The 21,293-nt window shown below is 45.5% G+C and overlaps 2 protein-coding genes across 3 annotated transcripts in view; both read right to left on the bottom strand.

Annotated features, from left to right (window-relative positions):
* Positions 1-21,293, bottom strand: part of RAB4A (RAB4A, member RAS oncogene family) — a 683,172-nt gene that overhangs the window by 31,575 nt on the left and 630,304 nt on the right. The window contains exon 2 of one of the 2 annotated variants that reach the window (XM_050769444.1): positions 2,767-3,012. In XM_050769444.1, coding sequence (XP_050625401.1) covers positions 2,767-2,797 — 31 coding nt within the window. In that variant the 5' untranslated portion in view covers positions 2,798-3,012. Of the gene's footprint in view, positions 1-2,766; positions 3,013-21,293 lie in introns of those variants that run through there. The other variant, XM_050769422.1, reaches the window with a different exon arrangement.
* Positions 1-21,293, bottom strand: part of GALNT2 (polypeptide N-acetylgalactosaminyltransferase 2) — a 1,373,297-nt gene that overhangs the window by 1,007,736 nt on the left and 344,268 nt on the right. The window lies entirely within an intron of this gene.

Below are 21,293 nucleotides of genomic sequence, written 5' to 3'. Positions count from 1 at the left end.
AGGTGGAGGCTGCAGTGAGCCATGATTGTGTCACTGCACTCCAGTCTGGGTGACAGAGTGAGGACCTGTCTCCAAAAAAAAAAAAAGATTGAAAAAAAAAAAAAAACCAAAAAACAAAAACCCAGTACATTTCATGCACTGGCCCTTGATTTTTTCTCATCCCTCTGTCAAGCTACACAGAGCCTCCTTTTACAGAAGAGCAAATGAGCACAGAGTACAAAGGAGTTTAAAGGTTAGGCAAACATTCCTTCACCAGCTCAGAGGCAAATATCCAGAAGGGAGCCTGACTGTTTCACTTTTAAGGAACAATGCCATATAAATATGGCCACTGATATGTCCAAGTGACAGCCTAGGACTTGGTTCTAGGTGACTTTTACTTCAGCTTGGCAAACTTCAACTGTCCTGCTTGCTCTTTCTAAAGCCCATTTTCTTTTTTTGAGAGTCTCACTCTGTCATCCAGGTTGGAGTGCAGTGGCGCAATCTTGTCTCACTGCACCTTTGCCTCCTGGGTTCAAGCAATCTCATGCCTAAGCCTCCCAAGTAGCTGGGACTACAAGCGTACCACCATGCCCAGGTAATTTTTCGTATTTTTAATAGGGTTGGGGTTTCGCCATGTTGGCCAGGCTGGTATCGAACTCCTGAGCTCAAGTGATCTGCCCCCTCGGCCTTCCAAAGTGCTGGGATTACAGGCGTGAGCCATCACGTCTGGCCTCATTTTCTATTTATTAGTTTCTACTAGTTTTTGATTAATTTCCTCTATTAGAAGAAAAGATTCAATTCAGAATTGCAAAGTAAAAACATACTTGGAAGTTATCATGAAATAAGAATACTAATGGTTAAAGCCTTATGATCAGAATGCAATCAATCTGTGAAGCTCAAAAGTTCAGTTAACTGTGTCTGAAGTGGAGATGCCAAAGATATGCTCTATTTTATCAGTTGTTATCATTGTGTAAACGAAAAATGAAACATAAAAGGTCCTTTCTTACTGATTCATGACCCCCACTTGCTTTTCTTCTTTGGACATTCCACCCTTCCCTTGTGCTCTGTGCTCCTTACTCAGGTTAAAGAAACTCAGCGTGGGCTAAAGAGCACTTGAAAATAAAGAAGTGCAAAGATGCAACCAAAAATTGCTAAAGAGCATGTTTTCCTTACATTTCTGACTGTGGTCTCTACAGGAAGAACCAGACCACTGCCATTTGCAGAAGCATTTGCAAACACTTGTCCTGATGAAGGCATCGACTTACTGGAGGATTTCCTAAGCCTTCTAGGAACAGATGTCATGCCCCTCTGTCACCAAGAACAGGGCAGTACCAGTCACAGGAGTCACTCACTGAAGGTGGACCAAAGGCACTGTGACCCCAGCATGGAAGCCCTTCCAAAAGTTCCCATTTTTTCTTACAAGACAGACTCACGCCTTCCTCAAGGCCCTCTCCTCTCTGTCTCCTCATCCATCTCTCCAGCGTGGTGCTCAAAACACACCCTTCTTGAGTTGCCCTTCCCACAGGCCTGAGATGTTCTGTGTGTTGCCTGGCTAATGCCTCCCCGACACCCCCTGTCTGGGTCACCTTTCTTTCTAACACACTTTCACGGACCACACTCCTTAAGAACTCTTGGCTGGTTTTTAATTATTCACTCATTAGTATCACAATTGGATGAATACTGCATTCCCTCAATAGACGGTACGCTCCATGAGACTAGAGCCGTGTCTGCTGTCTTTCTGCAGGACTTACAGCCCTCCCAGCACGGTGCCCGCTTCCCTGATGCCATTCCACAGTATTTGTTGCCGAGAAGGAGGCAGCACGCCAGGACAGATGGAGACAGGACTAATTTGGCTTGAGGTATGTAATTTTGAACTTGAGCCTCTCTCTGGGACTGTAAAACTCCAAATCAAAGTCTTAATCTGAGAATACACACATCTGAAAGACTGATTAGGGACTGGTAAACATCTATTAATATTCAACTCTGATAGAAAGTACAAGTTGTTTATTCTTACCACGCAAGGCCAAAAAAGGGGAGAAAAAAAAAACACCACACAGTATATGCACTGGGAAAGCTTTCGCTTATTCAAAACAGTATTTGTCGAGCACCTCCAGGTCTGGGTGCTGCAGGGGAAACAAAGATTAAACAGCCAAGGCTTTGCTTCCAAGGTGCTTACTGTCTTAAGGATACAAGGCATGTTTATAAATAGCCAAAATGCAACTCAGAAAAGACTAGAAAACACTGAGAGGGAGGGAGAAATAAACGAAGAGGTCTCCGGAGGAAGAGATGAATTAGTCTATCAGTAACTCCTCACCGTAATCCCAATGTAAAGCAAGGAATTCCAAACCAGGAAAGGTCAAACTGAAGTATTTGAGGAACACAGGCGTCGCCCTAAGCCCTTCACACGGCTCGCTGGGGATAATATAGCAGCTGAAACGGAACATCAAGCTGGCTTTCCAAACCTTCAGTTATTTACATTAGACTGAGAGGGGAAAAGCGCTAACAGTGCAGGCGCAGAGAAAGAGCAAGAGGAAACTTGAAAAGGCGGATCACTCCAATGCGCTGTGCACAGCCCCGCCCGCGCCCGGCACACCCGCTACCCCACCCGAGCTCTCCGCGGCCCGCGTCCCCCATCTCGGTCCTAGGCCCAGACACCTCCGAGACCCGTCCCACGGCTCCGGCCGGCGCCACCGCCACCCTCAAGACCCCCGCAGCCCAAGCCCGGCCCCGCGCCGGCGACGCCCCCCGCGGCCCGATCCGCGCGCCCAGCCAGCCCGGGCCTCGTACCGTAGGTTTCGGACATGGCCGTCTGCGACATCTTGGGAGCGGCGCCGCCTCTCTCCGGGTCACCGGCTGCACTCGCCCGCGGTCCGCTGGCGCGTCTCGCTGGGGAAGAACCTGGGGCGGGAGACCGGAGGAGGGAGGGGCCCGACCGGTCCCCACGGCAACCGCCGGCCTCCCAGCGGCTGCGGCCCAGCCGGACTCCAGCTCCGCGCAGGCGCAGGGACCTCCACCCTCCGTCCGGCCGCGACCGCGAGGAGGAAGAGGAGATGGGCTACCCGAGGCCCGGCCCACGCCGCGTTCGCGCGTGCGCACGGGGAGGCGGGGGCGGGGCGCATGGGGACTTCGGCGCGCGCCGGAAGCACGTGCGCGGGCTGGGTCCCTTGGCTGTGTGCGCCGAGGCTGGGCGAGCGGCGGGTGGGGGCGTTGCGGGCTGAGTCCCGATTTCCCTCAGGGAAGGCCGGGTAGAGGCAGGCGGTGGGCAGGTTTGGGGGTGACAGAGGGCTGGGGACAGTGGGGTCCAGTTACCGAACAGAGGAGGAAGGTGCCTGCACTGGGGAGGAAAGCAGTCCATTTGCCACACTGGCCCGTCTCAGTTAAAGACATTGTCTTCGGTCATCATCTGAGGCTGTCAGCCAGGAAGAAACTTCCCTGACGCAGTTACGATCGAGGCCAGAACTTGGTTAATGTGTAACAAGGGGGCAGTAGGCCCCAGGTGTCCAGCCAGAGGCCGCCCTGTGAATGGGAGGCGGGTTCATTTACCCGTTGGGAAGCTAAGCTTTCACTCCAAACTGCCCCGCCCTCTTGAATGGAGCTGAGCAGGTGTGGGCAGAATGACAGAAGCTCAAGATGCCCAGATGCTGAAGGGTCTTCGCAAGACTACAGACAGCAGCCTCTCCACATCCCATTTTAGAGGGTTCTGGATTACGGCTGAGAACTATCTCCTGGCCCCCAGCTGGGGATGTGTTTCCAAATTTAGGAGTTTTTTTGTTTTTATTTTTTAACAGGGTCTGGCTCTTGTCAGCGCAGCCCTGTCGATTCTCCCACCTCAGCCTCTTGAGTAGCTGAGGCTAGGGGCACACAGCACCACACCACGCCAATTTTTAAATTTTTTGTACAGATGGGGTCTCGTTATGTTGCCCAGGCTGGTCTTGAACTCCTGAGTTCAAGCATCCTCCCTCCTTGGCCTCCCAAGTTGCTGGGATTACAGGCGTGAATCATCTCACCTGGCCTTGGATAGTTTGGTTTCAGAAGCAAAACTGAGTTAGAATCCCCTTCTGTGGGAAATGTAGAGATAAACATTTATGGGAAAGAGAATTTTGGTTGAGGATTTGGCCCATCTGAGCTTGATCAGGGCCACATAGCGCCTCATAGTTCCCAACCTTGTTCACAATAGGTTGTCGAATGCTCAAAATATCCCTGGCTAAGCTCCCAAGTGACCTGGACTGTGTGGAAAATGCCAGTACAAAGTTTTTTTTTTTTTTCCTGAGTCAATTTGGCTCCATCCTCCACATTGGCATCAGAGCTTCCCTCTTCCCCAGGGGCTATTTGGGTCGGTTTTTTTCTCTTCTCTCCCATCCTAATAACAAATAAATGCAGTTTTTTTTCTAAACCACAGAAAAGGCCCCATGGTGAAAGGTTGTGAGAGCTGCAATTTCCTAAAATTGTTTTGTATATATTTCTTGTTCAATGGCTCAGATCATTTTTTGCTTTCTTGTTTGGTTCTCTGCATGTTGTGTTTGATTTAGGCTCCTGAGTATAGCAGATTGGTTCTGATTAAAACCATTTCAGAGGAAAGACAGTGATCCCAGGAAGTGGGAAGAAAACAGCATCACCTGAAGTCTTTCCTATTCGTTAGATGTTTTCTTCCTGCGAAAAACCACTATGTACAAGAAAGAAGTCAGTGAGCTGCAGTGATAGTGTTATTGACTGAAACTGGACCAGAGATCCCTGAAACCTGGACAAGGTGGTAGAAATACAAATTATGCTGCCACTTCAAAACTGTGGGCAGTTTTCTACTTTGTGGAAAATGAAGACTTAGGTAGGCCTTTGGGAAAGACTGTTTTGGAAAAACCACCTAAAGAGACCATTTAGTTTGCAAATGTAACTGCAGTATCACAATTGGAAGAAGAAATATGCAAGGGCGAGGTTTGAAGGAGCCGTTCAGTTCAGTATCCTAGAATGATACTATGGAAGGTTCTTTGCATCTTACTAACTTTGGGTCTTTGAAAGAAAACAAATTTCTTCAAAATGTTTTTAGAGACTGCTTTGATTCTGAGGCACTGCTGATTATATGGAAGAAAAAATTATTGCAAAATTAATTTGTGTTTTCTCCAGTTATCATCTCCTTTCTCTTTGGGGGAGGTTTGTGACAGAGTAAAAACAGATATACAAAAGCCTAGACATGTTGGAGGTTTGTCTAAGGGAAATGTAATTATGGAGAAGGATTTTTTTGAGCTGAAACTAGATCCCACTTTTTTCCAGGTCAGTGGTCCTTCAAGTATCTGATACTTTCCTTCCTGCTTCCTGACAATGCTAAAGGATGTGGCAGGACCTCGCATTTAATGCCCAACGTGAAGAGCCCTAGGGCTTGATGCATGGGATTCTTGGAGTGAGGCCTGGTGGAGGGCACTGGTCACAGCCTCGGTGGAATGGTGACTCTTTGGTAACTGGAATTGAAGAAAATGAGTGGACTTGTGTCTGAGCACTTGGGAACTCAGCAATCCCTGGGTGTTACCTTGAGAAGGAGCCACGTTCTGGACATACAAGTGGAGACTTGAAACTGGAAGCTCAATTTCATAGCCAGGCTGGTGGAGACTATGACATGTAACTCACATCTTCAAGAAAGTAGAGACCTCAGAGGTCACTGGGCCACTTTACCTTCCACTGTCAAAAAAACTGTGTCTGTGATCAGATACCCCTGTTGCTAGGGAATATTTGTCAGAATGGGCTAGATTAACTGCAGTAATGCAGATCTCTCAACCCATTTATGACTTACACAGCAAAGTTCCTCACTCAGACTACCTGTCCACTCCCACTAGCAGAGACTTGCTCATGGGCCCTCCTAGACCCAGGCTGACCGAATGTGTTTTATCTAAACACACCTCCACAGTCACTCAGGTAGGAGTGGCAATGCACTAGGACCAATTGTGCATTAGCTAGAGAGGCACTTACCAGGAATTAATTGCTATAAGAACTTGTATTTACATTTTGTGGGCTAAAGCAAGTCATGTGGCAACGCTTAATTTCAAAGAGGACAGGAAATGCAATATTATTGTGTCCCTGAAAGAAAGGAGAAGAGAAAGTCTGTGGAAAGACATTATGGCTACCACTGGAATTTTCACCCGTCCAGGCAGCTCACCGTGCTTTTATTTGAAACAATTTTATTGAAGTATAATAGGCATAACTGCACATATGTATGTATGTATGTATTTTATTTTTTGAGATGGAGTCTTGCTTTGTTGCATAGGCTGGAATGCAGTGGCATGATCTCAGCTCACTATGATCTCTGCCTCCTGGGTTCAAGTGATTCTCCTGCCTCAGCCTTCTGAGTAGCTGGGATTGCAGTCATACAGCCACGTACCACCACACCTGGCTAAGTTTTGTATTTTTAGTAGCAACGGGGTTTCACCATGTTGGCCGTGCTGGTCTTGAACTCCTGACCTCAGGTGATCCACCTGCCTCGGCCTCCCAAAGTGCTGGGATTACAGGCGTGAGCCACGGCGTCTGGCCTGCACATATTTAAAGTGTACATTTTGATAATTTTTGATATATGTGTACACTTGTGCTTGCTGCTCCAGGAGACTGCTATTTCTAGGCCTTTTCTGTGGACGGAGGCATTTTTGTGATTGTTTTATCTCATTTATTGCTTAGGACAAATAATTTCTTGTGAGGTTTAATGGTGGTTTTGGGGTTGATAGTATAGGTGTTTATCACAGTCCACCTCCAAGTGGTAATATACTATACAGAGTGTAAGAAACAACCATTTACCTCCATCCTCCCTCAGCATCTGTGCTGAGGATGTTGTACTTCTACATATGTTGTACACCCACATACATTGTTATTGTTTTTACTTAATAAGCTACTGATTCTCTCTCTCTTTTCCTTTCAATTGTGGTAAAATAGACATAAAATGTACCATCTCAACCACCTTGAAATGTACAGTTCAGTGGCATTAAATACATTCCCATTGTTGTGCAACCATCACCACCATCCATCTCCAGAACGCTTCATCTTGCAAACCTGAAACTCTGTACCTGTTCAACAATAACTCCCCAATTCACTTCTCCCCACAGTGCCTGGCAACCACCATTTTACTTCCTGTCTCTAGGAATTGGCCTCTCTAGATACAGTACCTCATATAAATGGAGTCATACAGTATTTGTCTTTTCCTGACTGTCATATTTCACTTAGCATAATACCCTCAAGATTCATCTGTAACATTGTAGAATATGTCAGAATTTCCTTCCTGTTTAAGACTGAATAATATTCAATACTTCGTACGTATATACTGCACTTCCAGCCAATTCTTTTCAATAGATTTAAACGATAAGAAAAAAGTATTTTATATTTACTCATGTAGTTACCATATCTAGGACTCCTTATTCTCTTGTGCAGATTAGATTTCCATGGTCTCATTTCCCTTTTGCCTGCAGGGCTTTCCTTAACAGATCTTGAAGTGTAGATCCGCTGGTGACTAATTCTTTCAGCTTTTATATATCCAAAAAAGTCTTTATTTCACTTCTGTGTTTGAGGCTATTTTTGCTCAGTTTTGATTTTTAGAGTTTTCAATTTTTTTTTTTCTAACGTGAAGATACTGTTTTAGTGTTTTCCGGCTTATTTTGTTTCCGATAAGGAGTCAACTGCCATTCTTATCTTTATTTCTTTCATGCAATGTGTCTTTTATCTCTGCTTGGTTTTAAGATTTCATCTGTATCACTGGTCTGAAGCAATTTGATTATGATGTGCCTTGGTGTTGATTTTCTTTAAAGTTCTTGTCCTTGAGTTTCACTGAACTTCTCTGGTCTTTGAGTTTATAGTTGCTATCAGATTTGGAATTTTTTCAGCCATTATTTCTTAAAATATTTTTTCTGCCCCTGCCTCTCCTTTCCTTTGGCGATTCTACTGCACAAAATACTAGGTCACTTGAATTTGTCTCACAGCTAACTCAGGCTTTGTTCATTTTTTGTCAGTCTTTTTTCTTTCTGTTTTTCATTTTTGTGTAATTCAATTGCTGTGTCTTTAAATTCACTCATCTTTCCTATAGTATCTAATCTGCTGTCAATTCCATCCAGCGTAATTTTCCTCTCAGGCATTGCTGTTTCACCTGCAGAAGTTTCACTCGGTGTCTGGACCTACATTCTGGTTTCCGTGTTTAGTAATCACGCTCTCAGGCCCTCCTCCAGCTTCTTGAGCATATGGAACATGTGTCATTTCTACTAACTTTATCATCTAAGTCATTTCTGAGATTGTTTATATTGATTGGCTTTTCTCTTCATTGTAGATAATATTTTCCTACTTTACAAGCCAGATAATTTTTTATTGAATGCCAGACATTAACAAGTTTACTTTGAGATACATATAACGTTTATTTTTATAAATATTTTTGAGCTTTGTTCAGGGGTGCAGATAAGTTCTTTGGAAAGAGCTTGATGCTTCAAATCTTGTTTTTAGGCGTTTTTGGGGGGTGGGCCCTGAGCAGCGTTCTACTCAACAAGTCCTTGAGTTATGAAGGTTTTCACCATGATTGGCGGAATTGGGAGTTCCTCTGGGCCGTGCATGAGTGCTTGGGATTGTTTTCTGTAGTATTTGCAGGTGATTCTTTATCTGGCATGGGGTAGGAGTGCCTACCACGGTAGGAGAAATGCAGGTATTTCTTCACTTGCCTGCACTGCTCAGTAGAAGACTCGAAGGGAACCCTCTGCAAACCTCTGGCCCTCTCTCTGTCTCTCTGTCTGTACAACTCTGGGCAACCCCCAGCTCAGGGAGTGCTGCTTCTTCCTCCCGTCTGACTCCAGAGCTCAGTCTGTGGCACTCTTTCTCTGCAGTCACTTACTTGCTCATTCATTTCATCTGGTCTTAAGGCTTTCCATACGATCTAAAGCTGATGATTCCTTAATTTCTAGCTTGCCTAGGCTTCTGTGTACAATTGCTTACTTGATACGTCCACTTGAATGAATGCCTATCAGGCTTCTTAATACTAACGAAATAAAAACCAAGGGCGGGCACGGTGGCTCACGGCTGTAATCCCAGCACTTTGGGAGGCCAAGGCGGGTGAATCACGAGGTCAGGAGTTTAAGACCAGCCTGGACGATATGGTGAAACCCCATCTCTACTAAAAAATACAAAAAATTAGCCAGGCATGGTGGCGCGCACCTGTAGTCCCATCTACTCAGGAGGCTGAGGCAGGAGAATCGCAGGAACCTGGAAGGCAGAGGTTGCAGTGAGCCAAGATCATGCCACTGCACTCCAGCCTGAGCGACAGAGCCCAGACTGTTGCTCTGGACGAAGCCATTCCGTCTCAAAACAAACAAACAAACAAACAAACAAACTAAACATCCAGATTTCTTGACCAAACTAGTGCCTTCAGCAATTTTTGTATCTCAGTAAATGGCAGTTTGCCAGTTGTATTAGTCAGGGTCAGGGTTCTCTAGAGGGACAGAACTAATAGGATACGTGTATATATGAAAGGGAGTTTATTGAGGAGAATTGATTCACACGATCACAAGGTAAAGTCCCATGATTGGCTGTCTGCAAGCTGAGGAGCAAGGAAGCCAGTGGTGGATCAGTCCAAGTCCCAAAACCTCAAAAATAGGGAAGGCAACAGTGCAGCCTTCTATCTGTGGGCAAAGGCCCCAGAGGCCCTGGCAAACCACTGGTGTAAGTCTAAGAGTCCGAAAGGTGAAGGACTTGGAGGCTGATGTTCGAGGGCAGGAAGCATCCAGCACAGCAGAAGGATGAAGGCCAGAAGACTCAGCAAGTCTGCTTTATTTTAGCCGCTCTGGTAGCTGATTAGACGGGGCCCACCCAGATTGAGGGTAGGTCAGCCTCTCCCAGTCCACCGACTCCAATGTTAATCTCCTTTGGGAACACCCTCACAGAGACACCTAGGAACAAAACTGTGAATCTTTCAATCAAGTTGACACTTAATATTAACCATCACACCAGGGCCAAACCTTGGAGTCCTGCCTGACTTCTTATGCCCACATTTGATCCATCAGCAACGCCTACAGGCTGTACTGTCAGAGCATCCAGAATCTGCTTCTGCTACTTGCACCGCCCCCCCACCCCCACCCCGGTCACCTCCTGCATCAGCCCGCCTCACCTCTCTCCTGCCTTTTGCAGCGACCTCCCCTTCCTGCTTCTATGCTTGTCTCCCTGTGTCGTCTTTTCTCAACACAGCTGCTAGAGCAATCCTATTAAAATGTAAATAAAACCAAAAATAAATAACACTTCCCCTTTAAAACAGCCAGTGTTGCCTGTAATCCCAGGACTTTGGGAGGCCAAGGTGGGTGGATCACTTGAGGTCAGGAATTTGAGACCAGCCTGATCAACATAGTAAAACCCTGTCTCTATTAAAACTACAAAAATTAGCTGGATGTGGTGGTGCACGCCTGCAATCCCAGCTACTTGGGAGGCCGAGGCAGGAGAATCTTTTGACCCTGGGAGGCAGAGGCTGTAGTGAGCCAAAACCATGCCACTGTACTCCAGCCTGGGTGACAGAGAGAGATTCCATCTCAAAAAAAATAAATAAATAATGGATCTCTTATATGCCACCACGTGATTGTGGGAAGGCTATAATAAAACTAGAGTATCATCTAATACTAGTATAATTTATTGAGTACTTGATAAACACTAGGTATAGTGCTAAGTGCTTTACGTGTATTATTATTATTATTTGTTGTTGTTGTTGTTGTTTTTTGAGATGGAGTCTTGCTCATCGCCCAGGCTGAAGTGCAGTGGCGCGATCTCGGCTCACTGCAAGCTCCGCCTCCTGGGTTCACGCCATTCTCCTGTCTCAGCCTCCCGAGTAGCTGGGACTACAGGCGCCCACCACCACGCCCGGCTAATTTTTTTTTTTTTTTTTTTTGGTATTTTTAGCAGAGACGGGGTTTCACCGTGTTAGCCAGGATGGTCTAGATCTCCTGACCTCGTGATCCGCCCGCCTCAGCCTCCCAAAGTGCTGGGATTACAGGAGTGAGCCACCGCGCCCGGCCGCTTTACGTGTATTATAAAACCTAATCCTTACAACAGATTTATAAGGGAGGTATTATCCTATTTTACAGATGAAGAAACAAAGGCCCAAATGGATTACATATTTTGTCCAGTTTCCACAGCTAGTATGTATCAGTGTTGGAATTTCTCTCTCAAACCAAACCAAACTGAAACCTCTCCTTTTAAAAATGCGGTATAAAAAGCCCAAAACACAGAGCTATGATTCCAAAAGGCATAGAATTATTTAATGCCTAAGGAAAAGAGCTCTCCGTTGATCCAGACCCTGTTCTGGATGCTTTGTGTCACTTCCCTTGATCCTTATACCACCTGACAAGGTTACTCTTCTTATCTTTATATTATAGTCAAGGGTGACATCTAAACCAGGGCTCTTTATTGTACTGTGGTGCCAAATAAGTGTGGACACACAGATGAGAAAGGGTTTATGATAGAAAACATTCCCAGAGCACTTCTATAAATTCAGCATAAGCTCAGGTTAGCTTTAAGATAGAATATAGTCCTGAAGTTGACATCCAGTCCTCTAATATTAAACTCAGATATTTGAGTTTGTCATCCTCCAAAGCATATAGATTTTGTTTATGTAACAGGAATATGCTACAAATGCTTGATGTAACAGTCTACAACATTAAGCCAAGACTAGAGTTGTGGATAGAGTTCTTGAGTTCAGTGATATGATAATTTCCTACCTTCACCTTCTCATTTGAAAGTTACCGCAAATCTTCCATCCATTCTAGTGTGATGCATCTCTGCTTATTTCTGCATTTAACAGCATTGATACCCAGGGATTATTCATTCGAGTCATTTAAATTCTTGTTTTGTATTCAGAAAAAGAGGATTTTCAGGTTCCTCTTTTCTTTTTAATTATATTTCTGTGTTTCCTCCATATTCTGATAAAAGTACCATAGAATTATCTTTTATTTACTTTTTTATTTTCAAATACTGTGTTTCAAATTAAATGGCCTGTTTTCAGCCTGGTTTCTTATGAAAAAGATAGTTTACACAACAACTGCTTTAAAAAAAATTCTCCATAGCCCACGCCTGTAATCCCAGCACTTTGAGAGGCCGAGGCGGATGGATCACGAGGTCAGGAGTTCGAGACCAGCCTGGCTAACACAGTGAAACCCCGTCTCTACTAAAACTGTAAAAATTAGCTGGGCATGGTGGCAGATGCCTATAATCCCAGCTACGCGGTAGGCTGAGGCAGGGGAATCGCTTGAACCCAGGAGGCGGAGGTTGCAGTGAGCCAAGATCGTGCCACTGCACTCCAGCCTGAGGAACAGAGTGAGACTCCGTCTCAAAAAAAAAAAAAAAATTTCTTCCTGAACACCACCAACAGAAATTTTCTTTTATGGGTTGATTTTAACATTTTAATCAGTTTTACTGGGGTATAATTTACATATGACAAAATTCACCAATTTTAAGTGTACAGTGAGTTTTGACAGATGTACATGGTCATGTGACAACTTCAACCTCGTCCCAATATGGAATTTTTCTGTCACCTCCAGGAGTTCTTTTATGCCTTTTTGCAGCCCTTTCTGGGCTGATTTTGAGAAGTATTGATAGAGGATTATTGGCTTTCACATGGGAAGATGTAACCTACTCCAGGACACTGGGGAGGGGGTTTCCCCACTGCACAGACCAGCCACCATCCAGTCCACCTCTAGACCTCTCAGCAGCCTGTCCTTCTTGCCCTTTCAAGCATCTTCATCTGTGTTCCACCAGCTTCTTATTTGGGACCAGACAGTAGCCAATACCATTTCCATCCATCAGCTTGGTGAAATGTGTCCTTTAATGGAAGACTAATGAGGCCTAATAGAAAAAGCTTCCTGGATTTATTGATGTTCCCTGTGACTTTACAGGAGAGAGAGAGAGATTTAGGTCAGAGTCATTAGACTTTCTCTTCCTTTCCCTGAAATTGTGTGGACTAGCAGCTAGGCCAGCAGGCATGCAATCAAACACTGTAGTGTCCCACCATGTCACCTTCCTGGATTAGATGACTGTGGCCGCTGAAACAAAGTACCACAGACTGAGTGGCTTGGACAACAGAAATCTATTGTCTGACAGTTCTGGAGGCCAGAAGTCTGAGGTCAGGTGTCAGCAGAGTTGCTTCCCTCCTAGAGCTGAGGGAAAATCTGTTCCAGGCCTCTCTCCTGGCTTCAGGTGCCTTACTGGACATGTTTGGTGTTCCCAGCAAGCATCACTCCTATCTCTGCCTTCATTTATTATTATTATTATTATTATTATTTCTTTTTTTGAAATGGAGTCTTACTCTGTTACCCAAGCTGGAGTGCAGTGGCGTGATCTCAGCTCACTGCAACCTCTGCCTCCTGGGTTCAAGTGATTCTCCCTCCTCAGCCTCCTGAGTAGCTGAGATTACAGGTGCACACCACCATGCCAGGTTAATTGTTGTATTTTTAGTAGAGGTGGGGTTTCACCGTGTTGGCCAGGCTGGTCTTGAACTCCTGACCTCAGGTGATCCACCCCCGTCGGCCTCCCAGAGTGCTGGGATTACAGGCATGAGCTGCCGTGCCTGACCGACCCCAGGTCTTTCTAATGCAGGTGGTCCCACATTTGGAGAAATCCTGCTGTGGGTTGAGGAATGGTTTTGTTCCTAAAGGATACAGGCACTGCCGCTTGTGGAAAATGGAACAGGGAATAGCAGAGATTGAATAGAGCATTAAATGCTGTGAGTGAGAAAATCCTTATGTCTGAGCAGTGAGGACATGTTGCTTGGAGATATTTCTCAGTCAGAAATATCTATGGGTTAGAAACACACTATGGGTTAAATGAGAGCTGGTAGAAAGGGTAGTTGTCAACTCCCCCTGCTCTTTCCTGAGTCTCACTCTCCCTCCTGTATTCTCCCTCCTTTCTTTTCTTTCTTTCTTTCTTTCTTTTTTTTTTTGAAATGGAGTCCTGCTCTGTTGCCGAGACTGGAATGCAGTGGTGCGATCTCAGCTCACTGCAACCTCTGTCTCCCGGGTTCAAGCAATTCTCCTACCTCAGCCTCCCAAGTAGCTGGGATTACGGGCACCCACCACCACGCTCAGCTAATTTTTGCATTTTTAGTAGAGACAGGGTTTCACCACGTTGGCCAGGCTGGTCTTGAACTCCTGACCTCAGGCGATCCTCCCATCTCAGCCTCCCGAAGTGCTGGGATTACAGGCATGAGCCACCGCACCCGGCCCTCTCCCTCCTTTCTTAGGGAGGATCTCGACTCAGAACTTTTCCTCGATCCTCTCTGTTAAGATGGTTGATTTCCTTCTTAAAGCATTATCTGTTCAGTTTCTTTTAAAAATTTACTCCCCCTGCCCCCATTCTCTAGGAATTGTTGGGTATTGGCTGGGCAAGGAGTTTGGAGCCCTCTGAGCTGATAATGTAAAATCTTTGAGGGGAGAGATTTGAGCTTTCTTTTTCTTTTTCTTTTTTTTTTCTCCTGTAGCATCTGCCCCAGTGTCAGGCACATTTTAGGTGCCCAACAAACATCTATGGAATGAATGAATGAGTGCTGGCACCACCTGTAAGCACACGGTAAGGATGACCGTGGAGAGAATATGCCGAGTCTTTGAATCAGCCCAGATGAGTGCAGTGTGTGTTAAGGCGAAATGCCAGAATCCGAAGGAACAGATTCACCACGCCGGGGTGGGACTCAGGCACTGCTGATACTGACGCATGAGGGAAAACCCTGTGGGTTTGCCTTCCAGGTCCCTTCTTGGTTTGCCCAAAAGAATGTCACATTTTGTTTCAGTTAAGGAGACGCCTTTCCTTACAGCTGACTTTAAGGAAGCTGGAAATCGTGGTTGTGGGGGAAGTGGCTTTGGAACTTGGGGCCTCTTTGGGACCTGGTAGGCAATGGGGTTTGGGGGCAAGTTTGTGGGACATGTGTCTGAACAGGAAGGAAGGGAGGAGTAGTGGGGCCAGCCAGGAAACAGCAGACGAATGCAGATTTCTCTTCTCGTGCAGCTTTGCTTAGAGTTGAACATTACCTCCCAGAGATAGATCGACCCCAGCCCTGCAGAGATTGGCTATCCTGCTCTTCAATTTATTTTTAGATGTATGATCTCACTTGAATCTCAAATCCAATAGGAGTTCCTGACCCCTCAATTTAGCTCCACCTGGCATTCCAGAGCCATTCAAGGATCTGGTAGGGCTAACTAGCAATCCACTGCTACATATAGGGGAACGATGAGTTTTAAAGCTGCTCGGAAATCTGTGATTCGAATATTGGGAAATCCTTGACTCTCTATCAAATGTGAAGTTGCTGATTTAAGAAATAAAGTTAAGAAACAATATTCATTAACAGAATGGAATTTAATGAAACCGCTGGTGTTTTGGGGTTATTTTCTGGTCACGTAGTGCCCCCTGGTGGGTTCACTGACATACGCTTCCAGAATGCTGGTTTCCCAGGCTGTGCTTTGTGACAAGGCCGGCACCAGCAGGGTGAGTCCAAGAATTTGCAGTTTAGGCCCAGTCCAACGATGCTCTAAAGATTGTCTGCTAACGGAAAATATGAGTTATGAAAATGCTATGGGTTGTATTGTATCCCCCACCAAAAGACATGTTAAAGTCCTAAGCCCCAGTACTTGTGAATGCAAACTTATTTGGGAAAAGGGTCTTTGCAGATGTAATTATGAAGTTAAGGTGAGGTCGTTAGGCCAAGCCCTTAATCCAATGACTGGCGTTCTTGTAAGAGGAGGAGAGGCTGGGTGCAGTGGCTCCCACCTGTAATCCCTGCGATTTGGGAGGCTGAGGCAGGAGGATCACTTGAGCCCAGGACTTTAAGACTACCCTGGGCAACATATTGGGACCTCATCTCTACTAAAAATTTAAAAATTAGCTAGGCATGGTGGCATGCAGCTGTCTCAGCTACTTGGAAGGCTAGGTGGGAGGATGGCTTGAGTCCAGGAGTCCGAGGCTGCAGTGAGCTATAATCATATCAATGCACTCCAGCCTGGGCAACAAGGGAGACCCTGACTCAAAAAAAAAAAAAAAAAAAAAAAAAAAAAAAAAAAAGGAAGAGAGAGACACACAAGGAGAGAATGCCATGTGACAATGGAGACAGACACTGGAGTGATGCACCTGCAGACTGAGGATGCACAAGGATTGACAGCACCCCCTAGAAGCCAGCAGTAGGGCGTGGAATAGAGTCTCTCTCAACCCCTCGGAAGGTTCTAACCCTGCTGATGCCTTGATCTTGGACTTCAGCTTCCAGAACTGTGAGATGAGATATGTTTGTTGTTTAAACCTCCCAGTTTGTGCTGCTTTGTGATGGCAGCCCAAGCAGACGAATACAGAAATAACCTGGGATTCGAGTCAGAAGAACTGCTTTGAATCCCATCTACCACTTAGTACCTGAATGACCTTGGGAAAAGAAGTTCAATTTTTCTGAGCCTCAGTTTTATAAACTGCAAAATGGAGAAATACAAAAGTAACTGTTCTCCTGCCTCAGGATCCCTATGAGGATGAAGTGTGACTATGTATATAAAAACATTTTGTTTATTGTACAGCACTGTATACTGCCATCTTATTACATAAAGAAAGGAAGGTGGGAGGTAGTAGAGCGGAATGATTAAGAGCTAGGCTCTGGCCGGGCACAGTGGCTCACGCCTGTAATCCCAGCACTTTGGGAGGCTGAGGTGGGTGGATCACTTGAGGTCAGGAGTTTGACCTGGCCAACATGGTGAAAGCCCATCTCTACCAGAAAAAAAGAAAGAAAGAAAGAAAGAAAGAAATTAGCCAGGTGTGGTGGTAGGTTCCTGTAATCCTAGCTCCTAGCTTCTCAGGTGGCTGAAGCAGAAGAATCACTTGAACTTAGGAGACAGAGGTTGCAGTGAGACGATATGGTGCCACTGCACTGCAGCCTGGGCAACAAAGCGAGACTCCATCTCAAAAAAAAAAAAAAAGCTAGACTGTGAAGTCAGTTTGCCAGGGTCTATGAGTGGAAATGTTACAAAGAAGTTTCTTATGAAAACATGACTCTCGAATGAGCCAAAGGCAGTGATGCCCAGGAATGGAGTTGTGGTAACTTAAAGGAATGTATCAGTCATCTGTTGCTCTATAATGAACCCCAAAACTTAGTGGCTTCAAATAATGAGCTTATTCTTTCACACAGTCTCCGTGGATCAGGAATCGAGAGCACCTTAATTGGGTGCTTCTCACTTGGCGTCTCTTGTGAGACTGAAGTCACCCAGGGTTTAGACTGGGACTGGAGGACCCACTTCCCCGATGGCTCACCCACTGTGGCTGGCCCTCTCCACAGGTCTGGTGAGTATTTTTACAATATGGCATCTCCTCATCCTTTCCACCTCCCCTTCCTGCCCACCCCACCATGCCCAACGTGTTTTTTCTCTTGTCAGTGATTCTCAACCTGTATGGGGTCACAGGCTCACTGTGACCTAATGAAAACTAGGGACTCTTCCTGAGTAAAGTACACATATGCACTTACACAGAATATTCTAGATAGAATTTCAAGGGGCTCCAAGATTAAGTACCATTGGGTCCACAGAGAGCTCTGTCAAATGTGAATCGAATTGTGTAATTCCCTGTTTAAATCCTTCCGTGACCCCCACTGCCCAAAGGATAATAAACCTCTTTAGCACACCACGATCTGACTCCAACTTACTTTTAATAACAATAACCTTATCATCACATGGCAGACACTTTTCACACTCTCTTTCTAATTCTTACAAGAACTCTGCAAGAAGTGGATTTTATGATTCCATTTTAGAGATAAGGAGAAGCTCAGAGCTGAAATCTGGCTGATTCAGCACCTGCCTCACCCCCACCCCACACCCTCAAGTGAATGGTTGAGTTTAGGGGAGCCCGGATTCTTCTGACTCTGAAGCTGGTGTCCTTCCAGGCCTGGCCACCCCACTCTCTGCCCCTTCTCATCTACTGCCAGGCACACTCCTGCTCTGGTGCTTCAGAACCACTCATCATTTCCAGACATGCGGTGGGTTTTGTGCAGGAAGCTTTTTCTGCCTTAAAGTTCCTTTCTTCCCATCTTGTCCTCCTTCTCCAACCTTCTCTAATCACTGTGCTCTGTGATCCTGTTCCTTCGCCAAGACTCAGGGTGTCATGTCTTCCATGAGCTTTTCGTGAACTACTCAGTCACAGCGGGCAGCCCCACTGCGACTTTCCAGTGCTCTTTTCCGTATTCCATGGCGACCACCAGGCTGTGTCATAATTTCTTATGTACTCGCCTATATACTTACTACCCCTAGACCGTTTCTTGAAGGCACGTATCAGTCATGCTTTCTAACCTTTTTTTAAATCTAGCTCTTCACAGGATGGGTGTTCACTGTACATTTTTTGAGTGAATGAACGCATGCATGAATGGCATTTTTTTGTAAGAATGCCCCCTAGCATGTAAATTATCCAGCTTTTGAATAAAGGTAGCTAGGATCTAGGGTGTCTTGAGGCTTCAGTCTTTCTAGGACATCTCTAATGATCCTAGGGGTGGCAGTGTGATGCCACACCTGAAAATACTCTGCCATTTTCAAAGCTTTAACATTTTGGCACCCAAGGGGAGAAGCCACAGAGTTTATCTGTGTCTAGCTTTTGTAGTTACCTGTCTCATTTTAACAGGCAGGGAAATTGACACTCTGAGGATGAAAGTATTTCCACCCAAGGTCCTGTCATTTAATGTTGTGCTGAATAGGAACCAGGAGCTGGATGTCCTGAGCTGTGTGTTGAGATCTTCTCCCTACAGACAACGTTGAAGACTTGTAAAGGTTCTACGTCTTTGAAATCTTTTTTTTTTTTTTTTTTTTTTTTTTTTAAGATGGAGTTTCGCTCTGTTGCCCAGGCTGGAGTGCAGTGGCGCTATCTTGGCTCACTGCAACTTCCACCTCCTGGATTCAATCCATTCTCCCAGCTTCCTGAGTAGCTGGGATTACACGCTGGCTAATTTTCGTATTTTTAGTAGACCCGGGGTTTCACCATGTTGGCCAGGCTGGTCTCGAACTCCTGACCTCAGGTGATCCACCCGTCTTGGCCTCCCAAAGTGCTGGGATTACAGGTGTGAGCCACCGCGCCCAGCCTATCTTTGAAATCTTAAAGGGCAAAGCTGACTTCAAACAGACTTCAAGCAGTTGTTTTTGTATGGCTCCATTTTAATAAGAAAAAATATAAATGTGTAGATGGATACATTGACAAAATGGTAAAAGAATATGCATCAAGTAATAATTGTTATCTCTGGGATTAGATTAAATTAAACTAATTAATTAATTAATTTTGAGATGGAATCTTGTTCTATCGCCCAAGCTAGAGTGCAGTGGCGCATTCTTGGTTCACTGCAATCTCTGCCTCTGGGGTTCAAGAGATTCTCGTGCCTCAGCCTTCCAAGTAGATGGGATGACAGGCGTGCACCACCATGCCTGGTTAATTTTTGTATTTTTAGTAGAGATGGGGTTTCACTGTGTTGACCAGGCTGGTCTTGAACTCCTGGCCCCAACTGCGTGCCTCGGCCTCCCAAAGTCCTGGGATTATAGGCATAAGCCACTGCACCCAGCCTCTGGAATTTTAAATTATTTTTGTTTACTTTTTTTTAAAATTTACTTTTTAATGTATGTTTTACAATTTTTCTATAAGGTATATAAATTACATATTTGATTTTTAAAGTCTTCTAGTTGATAAAAGAAAAATGCCCTGTGCATTAGATAAGCTATCACTGTAATTTAATTTTCTGACTTTTCTTTCTGAACACAGATAAAATCATGCATATTTTGCACTTAGCACAGGAAGTGGTTTCTAGAGTAGCAGAAAGTCTCAGTAACTTCGAGGTACACAATTCTACCTCCAAGGGAGCATCATCAAGATTATATTTACAAGCATTCAGTTCAGTCAAGTAGCTGTCTCAGGTGCTTGTTTAGATCTCACATCTTCAAGGAATGTCAGGAAGCCTAGAGGCTGAAGAAAGATGCAGAGTATTTTCTAAATGTTGGGCAGTGAGGAAAATCCCTCAGTATTTTCCTTGTGATTAACTTGTTGATGTATTTTCTTAAGAAGTCAAGTAAAGAGAAACTATCCTAAGGGAGCGGGAACAAAGGCGGGACTATTCTGACTCACTCACCTCTGTGTTGACGGTGCCCTTTGGCGTCAGTTTCAAAGTAATTCATTCACATCTGCTCAGCAAGTACTCATTGCATGCTCATTAATTCCAGGTGCTGTTATGGTTCCTGGGGATGCAGCAGTAAAGAAAGCAGAGTTCCTGACCTCATGGAGCAATACTTGCGTGTGGGAGGAGACAGATGTGGCAAATAAGTAAATATCTAGCACACTAGCACATCAGGGGTGATAAGTACAGTGAAAAAACGAATAGTGAGGAGGTCGGGCCTGCCGGGAGGGCGAGGGGGTGGGGGAAGCCATAGTTCTGCTTTCAGTAGGGTGCCTGCAGGATTCTTCCATAAGGAGACATTTGTACCAAGACCAAAGGGGAGGGGGAGGGAGCAAAGGCTGTGGTATCTGGGGAAAGAGCCCTGCAGAAGACAAAGACCCTGAGATGAGAGCATACGGGTGGGGCCTGCAGGGACAGCAGTCGGGGCAGGGAGATCAATGGCATGGGGAGTGAACCAGGCTGTGTAGGGCAGAGTATGGGGTCTTGTAGGCCACTGAAAGCATTTTTCTATTTTTAAATTCTGAGTGAGACTTGATACGATTAAGGGACAGGGCACAAGACAATTATTCACAAGCGGCACTAGGATGCTAAAGACTCATGGAGACTAGGCCATAAGGGACAAAGCCCAGGCATGGGGAGCCATTAGGGGCTGTTGCCCATCCTGAAAGATGATAGAGGCTTGGGGTGGGGGATGGGGAGGGAAGTGACAGGAAATGGCTAGATTCTGGATATAATTGAAGGCAGAATCCACTGGATTTGCTGGGAGATGAAAAGTGGAGTTTTTCCTGAGCAATGGAGTAGATAATGGCTCTATTATCAGAGCAGGTTTCGGCGGATGCGTTTCAGTTACCTACTGCTGAGTGACAAACCATCCTGTACTTAGTGGCATAAAACATCAGCAATCATTTGATTTACTCACCAATTGCAGCCTGGGCAGGGCTCAGTGGGGACGGGTGCAGGTGGGATTCGTTAGGGCAGCTCAAAGGCTGGCTGGAGCCATTGGAAGCTTGTTACTCACGCATCTGGCTGTGGATGCTGGCTGTCAGCTGGGCCCTCAGCTGCGATGTCAGCCAGAACTCCTGCACCTCTTCATGTTGGGGTTCACTCCCTCACGGCATGGCGGTTGGGCTTCAAAAGTGATCTACCAAGAAAACAAGATACGAAGCATGTGACATTTTCATGCCTT

This window comes from Macaca thibetana, chromosome 1 (genome assembly GCF_024542745.1).
Source record: "Macaca thibetana thibetana isolate TM-01 chromosome 1, ASM2454274v1, whole genome shotgun sequence".
Classification (NCBI taxonomy): Eukaryota; Metazoa; Chordata; class Mammalia; order Primates; family Cercopithecidae; genus Macaca; species Macaca thibetana.
Note: the sequence above shows the minus strand (reverse complement) of the source record. Positions and strands in the feature narration are given on the sequence as shown.